General features: G+C 35.0%; 1 protein-coding gene across 4 annotated transcripts in view; it reads right to left on the reverse strand.

Moving 5' to 3' along the window:
• Window positions 1-18,042, reverse strand: part of PTPRC (protein tyrosine phosphatase receptor type C) — a 113,983-nt gene extending 95,941 nt beyond the window's left edge. For all 4 annotated transcript variants that reach the window (XM_087424340.1, XM_087424339.1, XM_087424338.1 and 1 more), the window contains exons 1-2: window positions 17,956-18,042; window positions 17,766-17,874 (exon numbers count right to left, since the gene is read on the reverse strand). In XM_087424340.1, coding sequence (XP_087280466.1) covers window positions 17,766-17,832 — 67 coding nt within the window. In that variant the 5' untranslated portion in view covers window positions 17,833-17,874; window positions 17,956-18,042. The remainder of the gene's footprint in view (window positions 1-17,765; window positions 17,875-17,955) is intronic.
• Window positions 18,043-19,081: the final 1,039 nt, after the last annotated feature.

Below are 19,081 nucleotides of genomic sequence, written 5' to 3' on the forward strand. Positions count from 1 at the left end.
TCTCCACTGTTTGGCTCCAATAAAAACAAAAAATAGGATGACTTATAAAAGTTTGATTTCTTTAATGAAAAAAAATCTAAAGCACCAGTAATCTGGTGATGGTATTCAGTATCAGAAAAGGCGCTTTTCTACATTAACATTTTATCAACTAGTAAACTTAGACAACCTTAATTTTCTGAAAGATTAATTATCAACACTGTGATTAGGAAAAAGCCCCAGCTAATTTTCTTTGCTCTAGTAACCAAATCTTTTGGATATCAGTCCAAACTCTGCTTTACTAGAAAAAGATAAATCAAAATATTTATTCTAGATATTAATACACGTATATACAATAGGTGTAAAATGATCTTAATTCTGTCATTTGGTGGAGATAAAATGTTCTATAAACACAAGAAATAGATCTTCCAATTTAAATAAAACTGATTTTTCCCCCCTCCAATTTAGTCTCCTGTCTAGTGCACTTTACTATTACTCCCTGAGAGAAGTCTGCCTACTTTAACAATTTCTAGTCATGGGATGTGGCTGCCTCCATTTTTATCTCCATCTGGTGGAACACAACCAACCTATCTGAGCTCTTAGCTCCCACTTTAAAGCAACTAAACTTTCCTTGTGCACCCGTCACCCCTCCAACCCCCACCTCCATGACGTGCAGTTCTAGTAAAGCAACAAGTAGTCAGCTTCCTCAGGGAGCTTGTAGCAATGCATGACAAAGTAGCCAGCCCCAGCCTTGTGGCGTGTAGCAGAGTGCATCAGACTAGCTCTCTGGTCTGGCGTCAATTGTTAGACAAAGTTTCTGATGCCCTTCACAGCTCCTGTGCATATACTCTCTATAGCAGGCTCTCATCTTCTACTGGCAGGTATCTGGATCCAAGGGAAAAAAAGGGAGAGTGGAGGACAGAAAGAAAGGAAAGTAACAATATGTTTTAATTTAAAAACTGAGGGTAATAGGTGTTTATTTCTTCCACGTGCAAAGGATGAAAATACATCTGTGATCTTTTTCAGCATGAAACACTTAACATTTGTTCTCTTATCAGAAGCAACTGTCGGACGCAGTTGACATGGTCTTTGAAAGAAACATGTCATAATGAACACCTATGATTTGAAATGAGTCCTTATTAATCTGTGGAACAATGACAAAATTGTTGTACCCTCTGGTACAATTGTTAAATACGTAAATAATTCTTACATGAAAAAGATGATGCCACTTACAGTGAATAAATTTTTATATTGTTTTGTTAAGCCTCCTTAAACCTTTCTAATATTTAATATCTCGTTGGTACTACAAAATTCTCACCTGTGAATATTTCTGATCTTTTAAGTTTCTAAAAATTACACGATGTCTCTCTTGATCGCCGTAAAAAATACCCAGCAAACCTCATAGTGAGTGATGCTTAGTGAGTGCTTTCTGATGAAGCATCCAAGAGTTTAATCATGTAGGCTAGATTGCACAATGTTCCTGTTGGTTGAGTTCTAAAGAAATGATTTCAGCTAAACCAGTAGTTCTCAAGGGAGGTGGGGAGGGCTCGCAATTTTGCCCTCAAGGGACATTTGGCAAGGCCTGGAGACATATTCAGTTGTCTTGACTTTGGGGGAGGGGAGAAGGGAGGAAGGTGTGCTACACTTCTGGTTTGTAAAGGTCAGGGAGGCTGCTAAGGATTCTGCAGTGCACAGGGTTATGGCTCAATTATCCAGCCCCAAATGTCAATCAAGCCAAGGCTGAGAAACTGGACTAAGCAATGCATTTCACTGAAAAAGGAACTGAGGCTTGAAGAAGTCAAGCAGTTTATCCAATATCGCACATCAGAATCTAAGTCTAGTGAACAGGAATTAGCGGTAGAGTTAGGATTCAAACCTTGTCCCTGAATGTCTAATCTGATATTCATTTCATTATCTCAGACAAAGGAGTAAATACTTCGTGACACACTGGAGGAATTCTGGACCAGGTTCTCTCATTTTTGATACAACACAGGACAAGTCATTCAATGTTTTGGGGTTTCGGTCTTCCCATTTGTAAAATAGATGAGATAAAATAGATGATTTCTAAAGTCTCTTTTTTCTTTAAAATTGTATTATTGTGTAAATAATGATTCTTTACATTATAGTAGTCTTCAAATTTCCAAATTCCCTTTCTCTCTCTTTTTAAACTTCTCTAGGAATCCACCCAAATAGAGGCAGGAAATATTGCTGCTAATCCCAAAAAACCAAGTGTCTTGAGCAATATTCAACTCTCAGTAAATAGTGAAGAACATAATAAAATTCAAATGCATTTTCTAAAAATAAAGTGACAGGAATAAAAGGTATTCTCAAAGTCTATTATTTTAATGGGAAGACTAGTTCTTCTCATCCTTTGAGATCCTGTGTACATATTATTTTGACTATATACATGCAATATAAGTACTACAAAAATAAATGAAAATCAGCCATGTAAACAGCAAAAGGTTGTCACTGAATTAATTGAATTGGTTTGACAGATACAACCCATTGATATATTTCCTGAAATAAAAGTTTCCAAAAGTATTCATGGATCTGTAATTCATTCTTAGTAACTTTAATATTGTAGACAAGAAAAGTCGATCAGTATTTAAAATTTCATTTTAATACTCAGGAATTTAGAGCAAGAGAGGGACCAAAGTTGCTTGTTATGTCCTATATTTTGCAGACTGAAGAGTGCAGTAGATTAATTGCTACAATTGTAAAATAGGACAACAGACAAAAAGAGAAAATGTATAGTTGCCCTCTCTTCACTAAAAACAAAACTAGTACTTGTAACTTGTGTGCATAAATTTGGGGGGTACTATGTAACCCCTCATTTTAGATCCCCTTTTATTATAAGAAATAAACGAAATTTTAGATGTCAGATGGCTATTTCATTTCACTAGCTGAAGTGTTTTTCAGTCAGAAGAAAATAAGCTATCATTTCATTTCATTTTTTTTGCACAAAAAGAATTTTAATCCGACCCATGTGCCATCATTATTGTTAACCTCTGGACATTTTAACAACATTTTGATGGACCTTAAATCAATTAACACTATAAAGGAAAACATCTGTGGCCCTAATACTTTTTGGATTGGCTCTTAATATTGTTTTTATAAGGGATTTAAAATGTATTTAATAAAAAAAGCCATTGAAAATTCCATAATTCAGTGCATGTTAAAACAGTAGACGTTAAAATCATGTCAATTTTACCAACAAACATGAAGCATGTGTGTCTGTTGGAGAGGATTATTAGAAAAGTCAGCGGAAGGAACTGTCTTCCTGCCCATCAAATCCAGATGTTCAGCCCATAAAATGGAAGCCTGGAGTGAAAGGCAAGTTATGGTATCTAATACATTTAAGAAGTGTTACTTCTGAGAAAATTCATGGACAAGGAAAGCCAAAAGAGATTTTTAAATGAATTATGCTTTACTTTTGTTTTAAAAGAATGTAGTAATATTTCCTAAATTAAATATGGAAAGGAATAAGGAATGAATTAAAACAAAATACACATGAATTTTTTTTCAAAAACACTATTATGTAAATATTTTGATTTAAAATATAAAGGTTACTTTTTAGCAAAAAATAGATCCATAATAAGCATTTTCTTTTATAAATGAACAAAACATATACTTTGAGAAAAGATTTCACAAAATCATGGCTGTATGGGTTGCACTGATTTTTAGTTTTCCTTAGTTTATTGCTCTTTAGCAAATACAGACGTTTGCGGAATAGTTTAATTACAAAACAGGAGTCCACATTGACAGTGAGTGAACACTCCATTTTTCTGTATCTTAATTTCTAGATTAATATGTGAACTATTTCTTGTTTTTCAAACCAAGATTTCAATTTTTATTCCATCTCTTAAAGTGAAAACCCAAAGGAGAAGCTAATTATAATAGTAATAACAGGACTTCTGCACTCCTTTATAGTTTTCCAAACACTTAAATAATGCAACAAGGCTTTATATTATTTCATTTCATTACACTTTATTTAGTGCTTTCCTGTTCATTTTCTGTAACCACCCTATACTTAGAAATGTGAATATTAAAATTTAGTTTGAGAGAAGGCACTCTATTAAGGATAACAAAAATGTCATTTGGAATTTTTGAGGATAATGCATTTTTTTTCTGAAAATTGACTAATTAAGATAGATGGTAAAAATATGTCTAGTTAGATTGATGTTAGTACAAAATATCTTTAGTTTTACAGTGCTCCTGAAAACTAGAATGTGACAAAACTGGCACAAAGTTTACATTTGACAACTAAAGGTATTTTTATTATTCTTATTTCCCCATCTTTGAAGTACTCCTTGTATTCTATCTGACCTGTTCCACTTCCAGAATTTGGAGGTTCTGCTTGCCTTTGATCTCTCACTAGCCATTCCCAATAGTCCTTTCATCCACGCTCTCTAACTGCCCTCGACGTAACACCACCTCTATTCTTAGGACAGGGATAATCTTTCATTTCAAAGGCTTTGGTGATTTTCTGTTGTAGGTCACCCTGAAAATAGCTTTAATCTTTCTCCATGTGGAAACCTCTCTTTCTTGAACCTGTAGGTGGACTTATGGGTTCCATTTGTTCTACAGTCCCATGTACAAGGGGACATCACAGCTCTTCACATTTAAATGATGCTGACTCCTTTTTATTTAGATGGAAAGTTGTTTCCTCCATTCAAACTTTTATCCTTGAAACAATGGGCCAAAAAAAAGTGGTATTTGCTTGCATAATTGAGCTAACACATCTGAAAACGGATTACTTAGGTTACCAGGCTTTTTATCTCCCTCCTCCTTCCATACAGCTAGATTTTCTGCATTACAGCAAATCACGCTTTCTGACTCACTGATGATGTGCCTACATGCATGATTATCTATTTCCCACATGCTGGAATACAGTTTCCAGTAAATAGGTCCACTTTCTCTCGTTCCTTCCGTCCGCACTCCCTCCCCTTCTTGCGTGCACGCGTGATGAAACAGATGTGCTTAACCTATGTGCTGCGTTATATCCTTATGAAAATGCAGCCGAGCCAGAAGAGAAAGCTGCACAACTTTCTCCTGTGCTGAGCCTTTTCAATATGATTTCATTACTGAGATCACAGTAAACTGCCAAAAATTTTGATATGCCCATTTTTCAACTTAAGCCAAAAATCGTAATACAAAAATAAATATCAATAATATTTAGATTACTCGCTCTTTTGGTTTAACCATGATTCTGTTTTCCTCTATTAAGACTAGTGACCAAGGATGGTCTGAACACTTGTTTGATACTCTGAAGAATTAGAAACAAAGTATAGAGAGAGATGAGTCTCCCACAGCGTGGGTGAAGCCTCTCGTAGTGTTCTAGGTGCATAGGAGGGGCTCAGTGTTGCTTCTCTTTCCTCCTTCCTTCTTTCTCAATTTTGTTACTTAAGGTTAGAACAAGGAAAACTAAATTTAGCTATTCCCTTTTAGGATATGATAATCAGTAAATTTTATGATAAATATCTGGAAACATAAATTAACAAATTTACTTATGTTCACGACAAGTATAAGCTAGACTTCCTAATGATTTGTATACTTCAGTTAAATGAGATCACATTTATAAAATGTTGACAATACTGCCTGGAACATAGTAAGCACAATTTTTCTTATTGACTAACTACCAATTAGTACAAAAATAATTTATTCTAAATATATATCTCTTTTAAGAAAACCTACCAAGCCTGAAATTAAAATCTTATATACATATCTTCCCAAAAGGGCAAACCTCTGTGTGCTGTATAATTACCAAGGCTATTAGGTCCTACTTAATATAAGAGTAAGTGATGACCAATTTATTTTTCAAATTTCTCAAAGACATGAAAGATTTAAAATTTGATTTAGAAATAAGCCTTTTATGTAATAATTAACTCTCAGCAAACCTCCCAACCTGTCCAAGTATTGGCTTAAATAGTATTTTAAAATATTTTTGTCAATGTGCATTAAAACAAAATATACATCACAAGGAACTCACAGAGCATTATCTTTTCAAGACATTTTCAGTTAAATTTCTAATTCATTAGCCTCTCATTATATTTTACATAGTTTTTATGAAAACAAATTATTTTTAGTTGTACTTCTCTTTTTTTTAATAGCTAAGCTAGCAAGGGACATATATATATACAGAAGATATTTAATTCTTCCAAATATTGTTATCAATTCCTTCATACTTACTTTTGTGATAATATTTAAGTGAAATAGGGGTATTTGACAATAATTAGGATGGTCACAATCACTGTTCATCAATCTTTCAAGAGGAGGCATGAATTTGGATTTTTATCTAGAATTTACTGGATTCTCAATATATGCCAGCATGCTAAGCCATTTACAATCATCAGCTCTTTTGTTCAACATCTAAAACGAAATATTTTTCTCCTTTCCATCATTGGCTCCCCCTTCTCATTTTCTTTTCTTGCCCCTCCTTGCAACCCCTCCAAATAGAAAGTGTCCTATGGCTCAGAATTAGGTCCTCTGTACTTCTCCATCTGAACATTCTTCTTACACTACCGTATGCAGTACCTTGGCTTTAAATTCCATCTGTACCCAGAGACTTCCAAATTTATGTCTCCCATCATCAAGACCCAAGGAGCCCCACACTCTTAACTCCAATTGATTTCTAGACATCTCTAGTTGGATGTCTAATGAAAATTCAAGCGTTAATATGGACAAAACAGAACACTTGACTGCCTAGCCTTAATTGGGGTGTTTCCCATCCTGGTTGCTCATGGGGAAAAAAAATGAGTCATTCTGTATAACTTCTCTTTCTCTTCCACACAACAACTTCTCTTGATCCTATGTCAATTAAATCCGACCATTCTTTCCACCTCCACTGCCAACACTCAGTCCTAATTACCACCCCTTTTCCCCCTTCTCTCTTGTATTCACTTGGCTCCTAGCTGGTCTCCAGGCTTTGACTCACTTCCAATCTGTTCTCCTCACAGCAGCCAAGGTAGCCTCTTTAATATAGAAATAAGATTAGGTCATTCTCTGCTTAAACATTCCAAATGGCTTCTTCCCTTTACACTTAGGGTGAAATCTAAATTCTTTCCATTTCTGACAAGGCCCAACAGGACCTGCCTCCTCCTCTTCTCTCTCCAGCTTCACCACACACCACTCAGATTTTACTCACCATACTGGAAGCACCTGACCTCCTTCCTGTGCCTTGAACCCAGCAATTTTTTGCTTTCTCCAAAGGGCCTTTGTGCCTTCCAGTTCCTCTTCACATAAATCTTGACATGCTTGTCAGCCAACAAGTAGCTTAATGACACTTCTTCCAAGAGGCCTTCCTGGATCATTTTGTCTAAAGGGGCATTCACCCCACTTCCCCCGCCCCCCTCCACCCCAGTCTGGCCTCTCTGTCTCATATCACATTGTTTCATTTCATGGCACTTATCAATATCTGAAATTTTCTCAATTGTTTTTTCGGTCTTCTGTTTGTTATCTGTCTTCCTAAGATGTAAGTTTCATGAAAGTTGGTACCTTTTCTGTCTTATTTACCACTGTGTCAGCACTCAGAATGGTTCCTGGCACATAGTAGGGACTCTATAAACAACTGTTGAATCAATGAGTAAATCACCTCATTTAATAGCTACTGCTATTATTCCCATTGTACAGATAAGGAAACTGAGGATTGGAAAGGTAATTTCCCTACTACTTTATAGTTGGAAAGCTCAGAAAGGAGCCTAGGCAAGATTTCAAAGCACTCTAAAAGTAGAACTTGTTGAATCCAATATTTCTAGTATTTTCTCTTTCAATTACTTTCATCAACTCCCTGCCTCTTTTCTTTTGCTTATTTACTTCCTTCAGATCATCATTTCCTCTGACAGTCAAAACTCTGCACTGATATCTTCTGTTTCATTTATTTTTTCTTAGCCATTGTATATCTTGATCATACCTAAAGTGTCAATAAGTAAATTAAATTTGGAAAATAAAAACATGGAGCACTGAAAAGTAGAAAGACAGGGTTTATTAGGCAAAAGTTAAAATCCTATCTTAGAAACCCAAAAAGTATTTGGAAGCGTAAGTCTAAGAAGTCAAAGTAGAATATTTGGCCTAAAGTAGCTGATTGACAGTGCACATGTATCATGGTAACCAGATATAAACATATTTCTCGTTACTTCCCCTGAAGTTATAGCCACCTTGTCCCTGGAGTAGAAAACTGTAAGACAGCTCTACCTGACTCATTTAAGACGCCTCTTGGATGACCAAGAAAAGATTATCTGGTGTCTACACTTCCTGGAATGAGACGAGAACTTCATGTGTTTTCCATGATCAAAGTGTTTAACAAAGGTCAAGTTACTTCCCTTGCACTTCAAAAACAAAAAAAAATCTAGATACTTTGGTAAATTATTCAATGGTTTTCACTTTATGTAATATCAAAAACAAATTAGGTGGGGGAAAATCCATTCTTTCCATCATGTCACTCACCTCGGGACAGACTCAGTGCTGCACTTTGTTAACCTTCTTTTCAAGATGATGGTAACACATCACTTTTTCATTATTAATGTGGCATCAGCATTCATAGTAAAGACAAATTAATCAAAGATGTTTTTTGCTTTTTATAAGAGACATATAGTCTTAGCTGGCTTGGATCTTGCTAAAGATATGCAAGTGGCTCATCCACAATGTAGCTAAATCATCACCTATGTAGCTAAATCAAGTGGATGGGGCTTAAATATATGTTTCACACAAATAACCTCTGAGAAACTACCAGCTGCCTTCAGTCTTGGTGTGATTTGCCCACCATCATGTAGTCCTGTTCTTAATTACCTGGTTATTAAGCTGACCACTAAGAAGGCTGAGTAACCCAATGGAAAAATAATAGACCTAGACTCAGATAGACCCAGGATGAAATCTCAGCCCTCACCCCCCAATTCTCCTTCCTTATTAGCTGGTGACCTTGGAAAATTACTGTGAAAGGTTACCAAAAAACATGAAGGATTTGTTTGTGTGATGTGCATGTGTGTATGTTTTAACATTTCTCTCAAAGCAAATCTTTTATTTTCAGTCTAAATCACAAAACAAACAAACCAAAATGAAGTGGGACTATTGGCTAGTTTCTCTCTGTGTCTACCACCATTATTTATTAAATATCTAATAATAATCTACGCAACTCAGTGGCAACCCCAGAAGTTCTGTAACTGAAAGCCTGCAGAAGAAATCTGGTTGGAACGGGGGCCTAGATGTAGTCTGTCAATAATAGAGTTTTTACTTAGTGTATTACATGTGGATTTTAAAATAATATTTTTTTATTTATAATTTATAAAAGATTGAGAACACAAATAATTATCTGTTGCAAGGTATATTATTACTTTGAGATGGAAGCTTATGGAAAATTTGGAAGATTAAAAACTCTATCTCCAAGGAGCCACTGCCACAGATTACAGACTTCACGAGGATAGGCATGGAATATGGTATTCCCAGCACGTAATACCAGGAAAGCACTCATAAAATATTTGTTCACGGAATGAACTAATTAACAAATAAATAGATTTAGCTAGGCTGGGAAATGAAATACTCAGAAAGTTTTTAGGTGATTGGTATTGAGAATCTGAGATTTTTATTTGCCTATTATCCATTTTTGTATTTCTCAAATTGCCTAAAATAATTATGGCTTACTTACAAAAAATTGGGATATGCAATTTTATACATAACACGTGATTGAAAGAGGGGAAGAGAGAAAGAAAAGCAAAATGTTGCCAAGAATTTTAAGCGACTTTTTTCTTTCTTCTATTTCCTGAAATTTTCCATCCTGTAGAAACTTTCGCCATGAATAATTCACTTAAATAACAACAACAAGAGAAGGACAGAAGTAAACTTGTTGTTGTGAGTTGTTAAGTTCTCTCTACATGCAAAGTTGGGTTACACTGACAGACCATCCATTTATTCAACAAACAAGTTCCAAGAATCTGCAGGCACTCACTTAATAAAGCAGAGACCCAGTGATAACCTACATGAGCAGCCAAGTGGAGAGATCTCTGAGAGGGTTATTGACGGGCTCATCACAGCAGAAGAACACCTATCCAGATGCGAAACGGGTTGAAGAGCAACGGATGTGCAGGAGGGCTGCCCAGAGCAAGTGACCTTTGAACTAAATTATAATTTGCCCAGTTAAAAAAAGATGTGGAGGGGAGAAAAAACAGCATGGTCAACAGTTTGGAGATAGGAAAACATTATATTTTTAGGAAAATGCAAGTTACAACAAGAGTATATTATGTATGTCACAAAGTGGTTACAGAAAAACCTGGAGAAATCTGGAGGGATTAAATTAGAACTGTGTGTGCCACGCTAATAGCTTTCATTTTTCCTAAATGCACAGAGACCAAAGTAGGATGATTTGACGCCTTATTGTGATCCCGCCAACCGTTGTACATTGAGAACATATTAAATTTATCGTGTTGATTCTTCTCTTTACTTTTTCGCTCTGCCAAATTAGTAAGAAGCTGGCACAAGGTGTGTAGGCTAATCAGATGAATGCCATGCAAATGAATGAGAATTAAGATAAAACAATTCTAGACTATACAGCCATCCTACAAGCATTTCTAAAGTTTTCACTGGCGACTTAAGAAATAACCAAAACTCTCAAAATCTCAAAATGAATCTTGCTGAAAGACCTCTCAATCACAAAAGAAATGTTACTGATAGAAATATCAAAATAAATTTGAGAATGGCTAATACTGCCCACTTAAAATTTGACACAAATGAAAAGTTACACTACATAAATTACATTTTATGCAACATTGAAATGCAAAAAAAAAAAAAAATGAAACTATCAGTGTCTAAAACTTTACACAGGAAATATTGTTTCAGGATAATTAGAAGAATTAAAACATTTTTGTGAAATTCAGATCTGCATTGTTTGACAAGGAAAATTATACTTAGAAAAACAATAAAGGAAAATTCCCAGAGGCATAAGCTATAATCAGTAAAATTTGATGTGGATAAAAATTGATCCATAAATTTAATAGAAATTGTAAAAATTAGATGAAAATTAATGCTGTTGAACATTATTTCAGTAAAATAAAAAATAAAAATGGAAAATTTGTAATGATTTAATCAGGTTATATAAAAAAATACTCAGGGAATTAAATTGGCTTAATAGAGTTTTTTTCTGTGAAATCTATCCTCAAAGAAAACTCATAAATGTTGGTATATACTAATTAAATGTTTATTTTCATGAAAGTTGAGTCAAAACATACTTGAGATCATAATCATGGGATCAGTATATTCTCTATCCCATAGGAAGTCATTGAAGGAAAGATTACAAAGGTGAGTTTTGCCTTTTACACAGATTATCCTGTTGGGGGTAGGTATGGACACAGCAGGGATTGAAGGCATGCAAGATTTCAGGCTATCATTATAATAAGAAAAGAGAAAAATCTCTAGCAAAGAGTTGTAAAAGAGGATGGATTTATAAACCATTCAAAAAGTAGAATCCAGAGTAGCCTGAAAGTTTCTAAAACAGAGGATGCAAAGTTAAAAGAATTCTAAGATCTATAAGTATTTATTCCTCTGCCCCATAACCTTAAACTTGATCTCTTCAGAGTCTCTCAAGGAAGAGATGTGCTTTGGAATCATGTTTCAATGGTAAAGAGCTGCATGCTGTGATTTCATGGGGTCACATAAATAAAATTCACAACTTTGCAGAGTATCTCATAGTCTTCAAGCGTTTTCACAAACGTTATCACTTTTAATGCCTACCCTACTTTCCAGATGAGGGGACTGTGCCTCAAAGATGGAAAATGATTTGGATCAAGATCACACAATCCATAAAATTAGATTTCCAAAACATTTTTCACTCCAAATGCCTTGGTATTCTCCAACTTTGAATGGCGCCTGACTCATTTCCTATGATGCTTACTATCCCTTTTATCTGTAAACAAATTATTGTTTTTTCTTTAAGTGGAGATATTTAAAATATAGTAACCATACTTTATTGCCATGATATTATCTCTTAGCATCATTGTTATTTATATCTTTCTCTAATCTATTTTCATAAATATCAGGAGAAATATGTGTTTTTAAATTTACAAAGCAAAGAATTTCTCCTTGTATGTCAGTGATGTTTGTTAAGTTCACTTTGCCAGCTGTTTACATGCTAATACATATGAGTTTGACGCTGACCCAGCAGCCCTCAGCTCTTGGCTTCTGCTCCTGAGTCAGCAGATCGCTTTTTTGGTGGGTAGATGATTTTCCCCTAGTTGTTTACATTTTGGTTGGAAGCAATTTTCTAAATACATGAATATTGATCATTTTCACTTGAATATCATTGCGTGTAGTTATAATTTTATCACACGTGCAATACATATAGGAGAAATCGAAGTTTTAGTAGAGTAACTTTTTCACTTCAGATACTTGTGTCTCATTTTTAGCAGGAAATAAATGTTTAATCTTTAAACACTGTAGAGCTAAATACCATGGAACATGTTAAAGTTTGAAACTGGGTCTTCAGTAAAGAATCTAATAGAAACATTGATACTCTTGCTGATTATCTTTTCAGAAGTGAATCAATTGAAGATACTATGAATGGACACAGAAGATGCTTATGTATTTCACTAACATTGACTTTATGTATGTTTTATGCTTGTCCTGGCTGAAAGAGTAGGAAGGGTTTCATTTCTTTCTTAATTTTTTCTTATTTTTGTTGTGATCCCTGAGCTCACAATTCTCTGCTTACAATAGCCAATCCCCAGACTCTTGACAGACTGAAATCGAAGTAGCATATTGACATATAAAAAGGAACACATATTAAAGATTTTAGGCAACACTCAGATATTTTCTAATTTAAATATTGGTTAGGGTCATGTACACAAAATCTAATGATTACTATAATTTTTATTTCAACATTATGTAGAAATAGATATCACACTATACTGCTAATTGAATAGCCTGCAATAAATCATTTTTTTCCTTTATCCTTCCCTAAACAGTACTATCATTATGTACGCAAACTCACAGCACTAATCCTTTGATAATAGGCAACCAGTATGGGATTGGGCGTCTGGTACTGACAAAGCTCTTTAGACTACACTGAACTTAAGTTTTAACTGAAATTAAGTTAAATTTCCCTTCCATTTTGTCCTGTGTAAATATTCCCACAAACTTATAAGATGACTGAAAAAGATCAAAAGTGATGACAAATTTCTTTCTCTGCACCAAGGTGACTTACACACACATGGTCTGAACACGAAACCTTGTCTACATTGATGCTGCACTCTCACTGACAAAATTAATCAACCTGAATACAAGTCTCTGCTCTTTACCTACTCAGATTGAGATTTGTTATCATGTTTTCTAGTAAGAAATAATGCCCAGATGCTCTACAAACTTTCTGTGTACACACAATGCCATGCATAGGGTGAGCCATCTTCCATTTGCCCTTGGAAACAGTCCCAGAGCATTATTAGTATCAGCATACATGCCAGTACTTGCAAGGACGGGATCTGACTTCACTTGTCTTGTCCCTCTGCTGTATAAGGGGGACATACCTCTTCATTCCGTACTTTTCTTCCTATAGACATCTGTGTCTGAAGAACAAAACTGACCCACCAAATGAAATGCCATTAGCAAGAATGTCCAAGGAGCAGGTCAAGTAAAATTTAGGAGCAACATTCTTGAACTATGGACTCTTAAGAAGTTAGGAGGATCTTTCCAGATAAGAGGTAAAAGAAGATATGAAAGAGGAAATAGCACAACATAAAAGTTAAACAGAAAGGCAAGGCCTGTAAAGATATAGGTCCCAAATTATTTTGTTTAAAAATCTTGCTGAAATGGTCTTACTGCCTCCATCCTTCCACTTTGCCTCTAGCTAACTTTTTCTACTCGCGTTTCTCTCTCCTCCGTCCTCTCTTTCTGAAATTTTCCTTGTCCTCCTCCTTCTTCTCCCTCATTATTATAATCTGCAGTTTTGTCATAAAACATCCATTACTCTTTCAGTGTCTGGTAAGAAACCAGGTGCAGATGACACAAAAAAGACATAAGACACGATTTCGGCTTTCTTGTAGGTTACAATGGCAGTAAATGCACTGACTGGTAAATAATAATAATACCACCACCAACAACAACAAATTGAAATAGTATGTGAAAAATGCCAAGGAAAGGTGGTAAAAAGCACACAATTTCAGTGGAGATAGTTTGTTTCAAGAGTGACGAAAGAGAACATTCGAGAGGAAATAGGATTTGCACAGAGCTATAGAGGTCTTGAGGAAGTATAGAGAAGCCGGATGTTGACACTGCCTCCTGCTTGGTCTATTTTAATCAACCATAAAAGAAAAAGGAAAAAGGGATCCCTGCCCAGCTCCAAACCCAGCTCCTAGCTTGTCGGTGACTCCATTGCTCTGGTAGAGTTTAGAATGTATACCAAAGGCAATGAGAAGATATCAGAGATACTTTTTCTTCCTTTGTGTTTTATATTTTTAAGCTGTAGAATGTGGAAAGAAATGGATGAGACTTCAGACAGATTAGTAAACTATTACAATCTCCAGGTGAAAGATGATAAAGGCATGAATTAGGTGATGGCGATGGAGCTGAAGAAGGGGGAAACAATTTCAGAGATTATTAAAGAGTAAAATTACAGGACTTGGGGAGCATTTAAATACATATTTCAGATTGTGTCTTTTTTTTTTGCCAAAACAAAACAAGATTAAATTTAGGAAAGGAGGTAGGTTCCACATCTCCGAGGGATGAGTCTGGAGATGGAGAATCAGGATTATTAATATATAGTAGGTAATGATAAGGAACTCTGAGTGTAGAAAGCAGGAATAAAACTGGCCAAGGATGGAAGCCCATAGAACCCCAATATTCAAAAGTAGACAAATATGGAGAACTAGTAGATAGATGATAGATAGACAGATAGACAGATAGATAGATAGAGGATGGATAGAAGATAGATAGATATATGTGTATCATATAGCAAGTGTATATAACTTACACATTTATAACTATATATATATATACGTGTATATATATGTATGTGTATGTATATGCATACGTACATGAACAGTGTACTAATATCTACACTCCTACCCTAGTCGTCACTGGTGGAAGGATGTGAAGCAGCCCAGACAGAGAAAAGAACTAGCTCAGGCTAACCACTCTGACCCTGCACTTAGTTACATAAAGCAAGAGACGAAAAGGAAAGACAGACCCCTAATTCCACCTTCCCCTTCTTCTAACAAAATGCATTTCAAATTCTAGCAATGATAAGTGTCATAGGCAGATTTTTATTAGGAAAATACTATTAAAAAATCAATAAGTAGTCACACTCACACCTCAAAATCTCTAAATTGGAGAGTATTCAGAACTTAACAGGATTGCTTATGAGATTCAATTCATAATTTGCATCGAACACCGGGGATGTGCCAGGCATAGTACATGTGTGTAGCATGAGATATTTCTTTTTAATGTAGGTGGAGAAGTGAAGAATTATGTCCAGGAAAGGAATCTTAACTATTATGACTCATAACTCACATAACAACTCATGTACTCGTAGCTGTTATGTTTCAGAGGGATAGATCTTCCTGGCGTTACACCTTTGTCAGAGCCAGAGCACATTCATCTCTACCTGCATTCTCAAAACTGTCCTCGTGCCTGAGCATGACCAGGAAACTTTAGACAAAGTTTTGGTTTCCGATTATCACGCCAAAGAGGCACAGAACAAAGAGACTGCAAACTTTTGTGTAAAACTCAACCCAGTGTTGTTGTTGCCCTGGCCAAGTTTAACTTTGGCCTGGGCCATATTTGTATTTTAGACATTAAATAAAACATCTGAATTGTGCACATATTTATCCCTTGATGTCTCTCTGCATTTGGCTCTACTTCTCTATGCCTTTTGTGTGTAAGCAATATTAATGTATTGCCCAAAAGTCTAATATTTTCTATAGATACATAAAACGTATTATCCAACTCATTTGCTGCTAATAAAGAAAAATATACAATTTAAAGTATTACTAACTTCCCAGATTATACATTGAATCAGAAAATGTCTCTCGGAACTTAAAATATGATACCAAGATCTGCAGATGCAAATGGTTATATCTCTATATTTTTTCCAGAAATAAGTATATATTTCAGGAAGACTATCAATGCCTTTTAGAAAAATGTTTGCCCTCAAAATTTATGTGAGCAATTGAAGTTAAACTTAATCTTTCAAAATAAATCTATGTACATCTATCCATCTAGCTATAGTATAAATTATTCAGCAAAATTGACTTAAAGGTTTCTAGATCATTTTATACTCTTATTTTGATTATGAATTCAAAGGCTTTTCTTATGGTAAAAACCTTTAATAGACTGAGTTGAAATTTTTATGGTGGTTTGCTCTGTGGCCTATGAAATATTTCTGTATTTCTTTATGCTCATTTAGAAACGCTTTACAACAGTTTCTGAGTGTGAATTTTTAATGAAAATATACTCTGATTTATGATAATACACATATTATCACCCTATTAAAATTATTGTTCTTTATAATTTGTTTTTGATTATGATAATCAACTTTATAAGGATGGTAACTTGATAAATATTTTCTGTACTAAGACAAAATGCTGTACCTATATAGATTTTTTTCGTAATCCATCTTTGCAGGTAAAAAAAAACACAAAATTTTCTCACACTGCTTTCCACTCTCCTTGGTTGCCCAAAATATAAATTGACAATGTAACATGCTCAGGAGGTAGATACTGCCCGGCCTTTCAGAAGAAAGGAGGGCAGTGGAAAGTCAAGAAAAGATTTCAAAGTGAATTCCAATTAGCAAGATTTTTAAAAGTATTTTTTTTATTTTTTTAACTAATTTGGAATTTTCTACAAAAATACCGTTTTAATGTCCTTTCAATAATAAGAAACAGCTTTTAGATACAACATTATAAGGAGTAACATTAAATATCTATTTATTAGTTACATTTAATAATCAACTGAAATGTACTCATGACACAAACTGAAACTGTTCAAGAAATATCCATTAAATTGACTGTAATTGTACAAAGATCTCAAACTTAAATAGGTGCCTGAGGTCCAATTAGTTACATTTTCCTATACAACACAGCATTTGAATGGTTCTTAACAGTTTCAATATTTTATCTCATCAAGGCTGTACTATTTACCCATCACCCAGGAAGGGCGGTGGCCCCACAAGAATTTCCAAAGCAAAAAATCATTAACACTATTGGTAAGGAACCAAAAACTTGATTTAAAATACATTCTGTGATAAGAACATGCAAAAAGTTAATATTTTATTAAATACTCCAGTGTATTATTTTAAACTATCTTATATCTAAGTATTCAATAAAATATTTCTGTGGTAATCAAAATTTGAGGAAGCAAACTCTTGGTCCGAAAAGAGGGAGTGGCTTAGGTGCAACCAAAGCTGTATTAGGACTAAAACAAAATTCATTTTGTGTTAAAAGGATAAAAATTTACCTATTTGGTCCTTAAAAAAATTCCTCAGACATTCATAAATTTACGTTCATGTTCTTAAGGGTTAAGTAACAATGCGGCTTTTGTAATATCCTGGAACAGTTTGTAAATAAAGATACGGATAGACAATGTTTTCCTTTTAGATTGTGATTTTTTGTCCGAGCATTGACGCCTTTTTAAAGAGCAACAATGTATTCTGTCCCATAGCAAACCGTGTCTCCCTGAGCCACAACAGCCTTGACCATTTCACAGTGGGCTCCCTCACTTCCAGTCACCAACACTTAACTTACGTTTACGTCTATTTCAAACCAATGTCCCTCCACCAGAGAATACAACAAAGGAAATATTAATATTCCAGTACTTACCTGTACTAAACACCCCCAGAAAGGCAAAGCCAAAAGCCAGAAGTTTAAGCCACAAATACATGGTCATATCTGGAAATCAGCCGTATTCCTCTGAAACAGCATGCGTCTTCTGAAAGGCAAAATAATGGTTATCTCTGTAAAAGTTTTTCTCCGCGAAACTGAATCAAAAATAAAAGAAATGAATGCATACTCTTCACTGGCGTCTTATCAGACAGGGAGCAGTTTCCTCCTCTGCTACCCTGAGAGCAAACCACTTGCTAGCTACATGAGCTGAGAGGTAGTGATGATGTCAGATTCGATTTTACTAACTTCTCCAAAAATATTGTAAAGGGTTCTCTTTGCAGGAAGTCAAGAGAGTTGTTCAAGTCAGTGCAAAGACATCTCACTTCCTTAATTCAAGTACTTAGACCAAGTTAGTAGGCCTTGTAAAAGATTTTCCCTTCAAGGAAGATGTTTTTTAAGTATCCATTAGTACTTCTTAATGATATTCATTACAACTTTTCTTTAAACATCAGATCCCCTGAAAATAATCAATTATTTTCGTACCTAACAGATGATAAAACTGATTCAGCACGGGTTTAAAAAAATGGGGGTTGGCAAGAAGATGCGCTATTTGAGTGAGTAGAAAATAACTGTATTTGATTTAAAAGGAGCAAATGGACGAATAAACAACTACCTATCTGCTTATTTTTGGCAACTGGGATCATTGACCATTAGGGCATTCAAAACCCAGCAATATGACAGTTTTAGCAGTCAAACCCATTTCCTATGCAAAAGCACTCTCAGAGAGCCAAGCAGGTCTGCCCCAGATCTTTCACAGATCTCCTTGTGAGGCTAGCAGTGCATTCAGAACGTCTCTTCCGCTACAGCCAATCCTGCTTCAAAACAAGAATGTTTCTGTGACTCAGGATAGTCTTAATGCTGTTGATGAGGGGAAGAGAGCAGGGAAAATCCAGAACTCTCCTTTACAAAAGTTCACCTTTTTTTTCTCAGCAATACTTTCCCAACCTTTTTGCTCTTTATGATTCTGATGGTGTTCTTAGTAAGTCCATTAATTAGGAAAATGCATACTAGCAAAAAGCTACTGTGAATTCAGCAATACAATTAAATGCATTGCTATCATTATCACAATAGTGGTGTGCATTCAAAAATCATAGTGCGCAAGTATACAGGCATTATTATTTGAAGTATAGATAATGCTTAGGGGACTTACAGAGAGTCCTTGCAGTAACTCTACAGTCTCCAGTTAAGAAGCACTGTTGTAGAGTTCTTGTATATAAGTAAATACATCTTTTGATATTTACAAACTTATTTTA

The sequence above is a fragment of the Ceratotherium simum genome, chromosome 36 (genome assembly GCF_057802395.1).
Source record: "Ceratotherium simum simum isolate JZ-2026a chromosome 36, ASM5780239v1, whole genome shotgun sequence".
In the NCBI taxonomy this organism is placed as follows: Eukaryota; Metazoa; Chordata; class Mammalia; order Perissodactyla; family Rhinocerotidae; genus Ceratotherium; species Ceratotherium simum.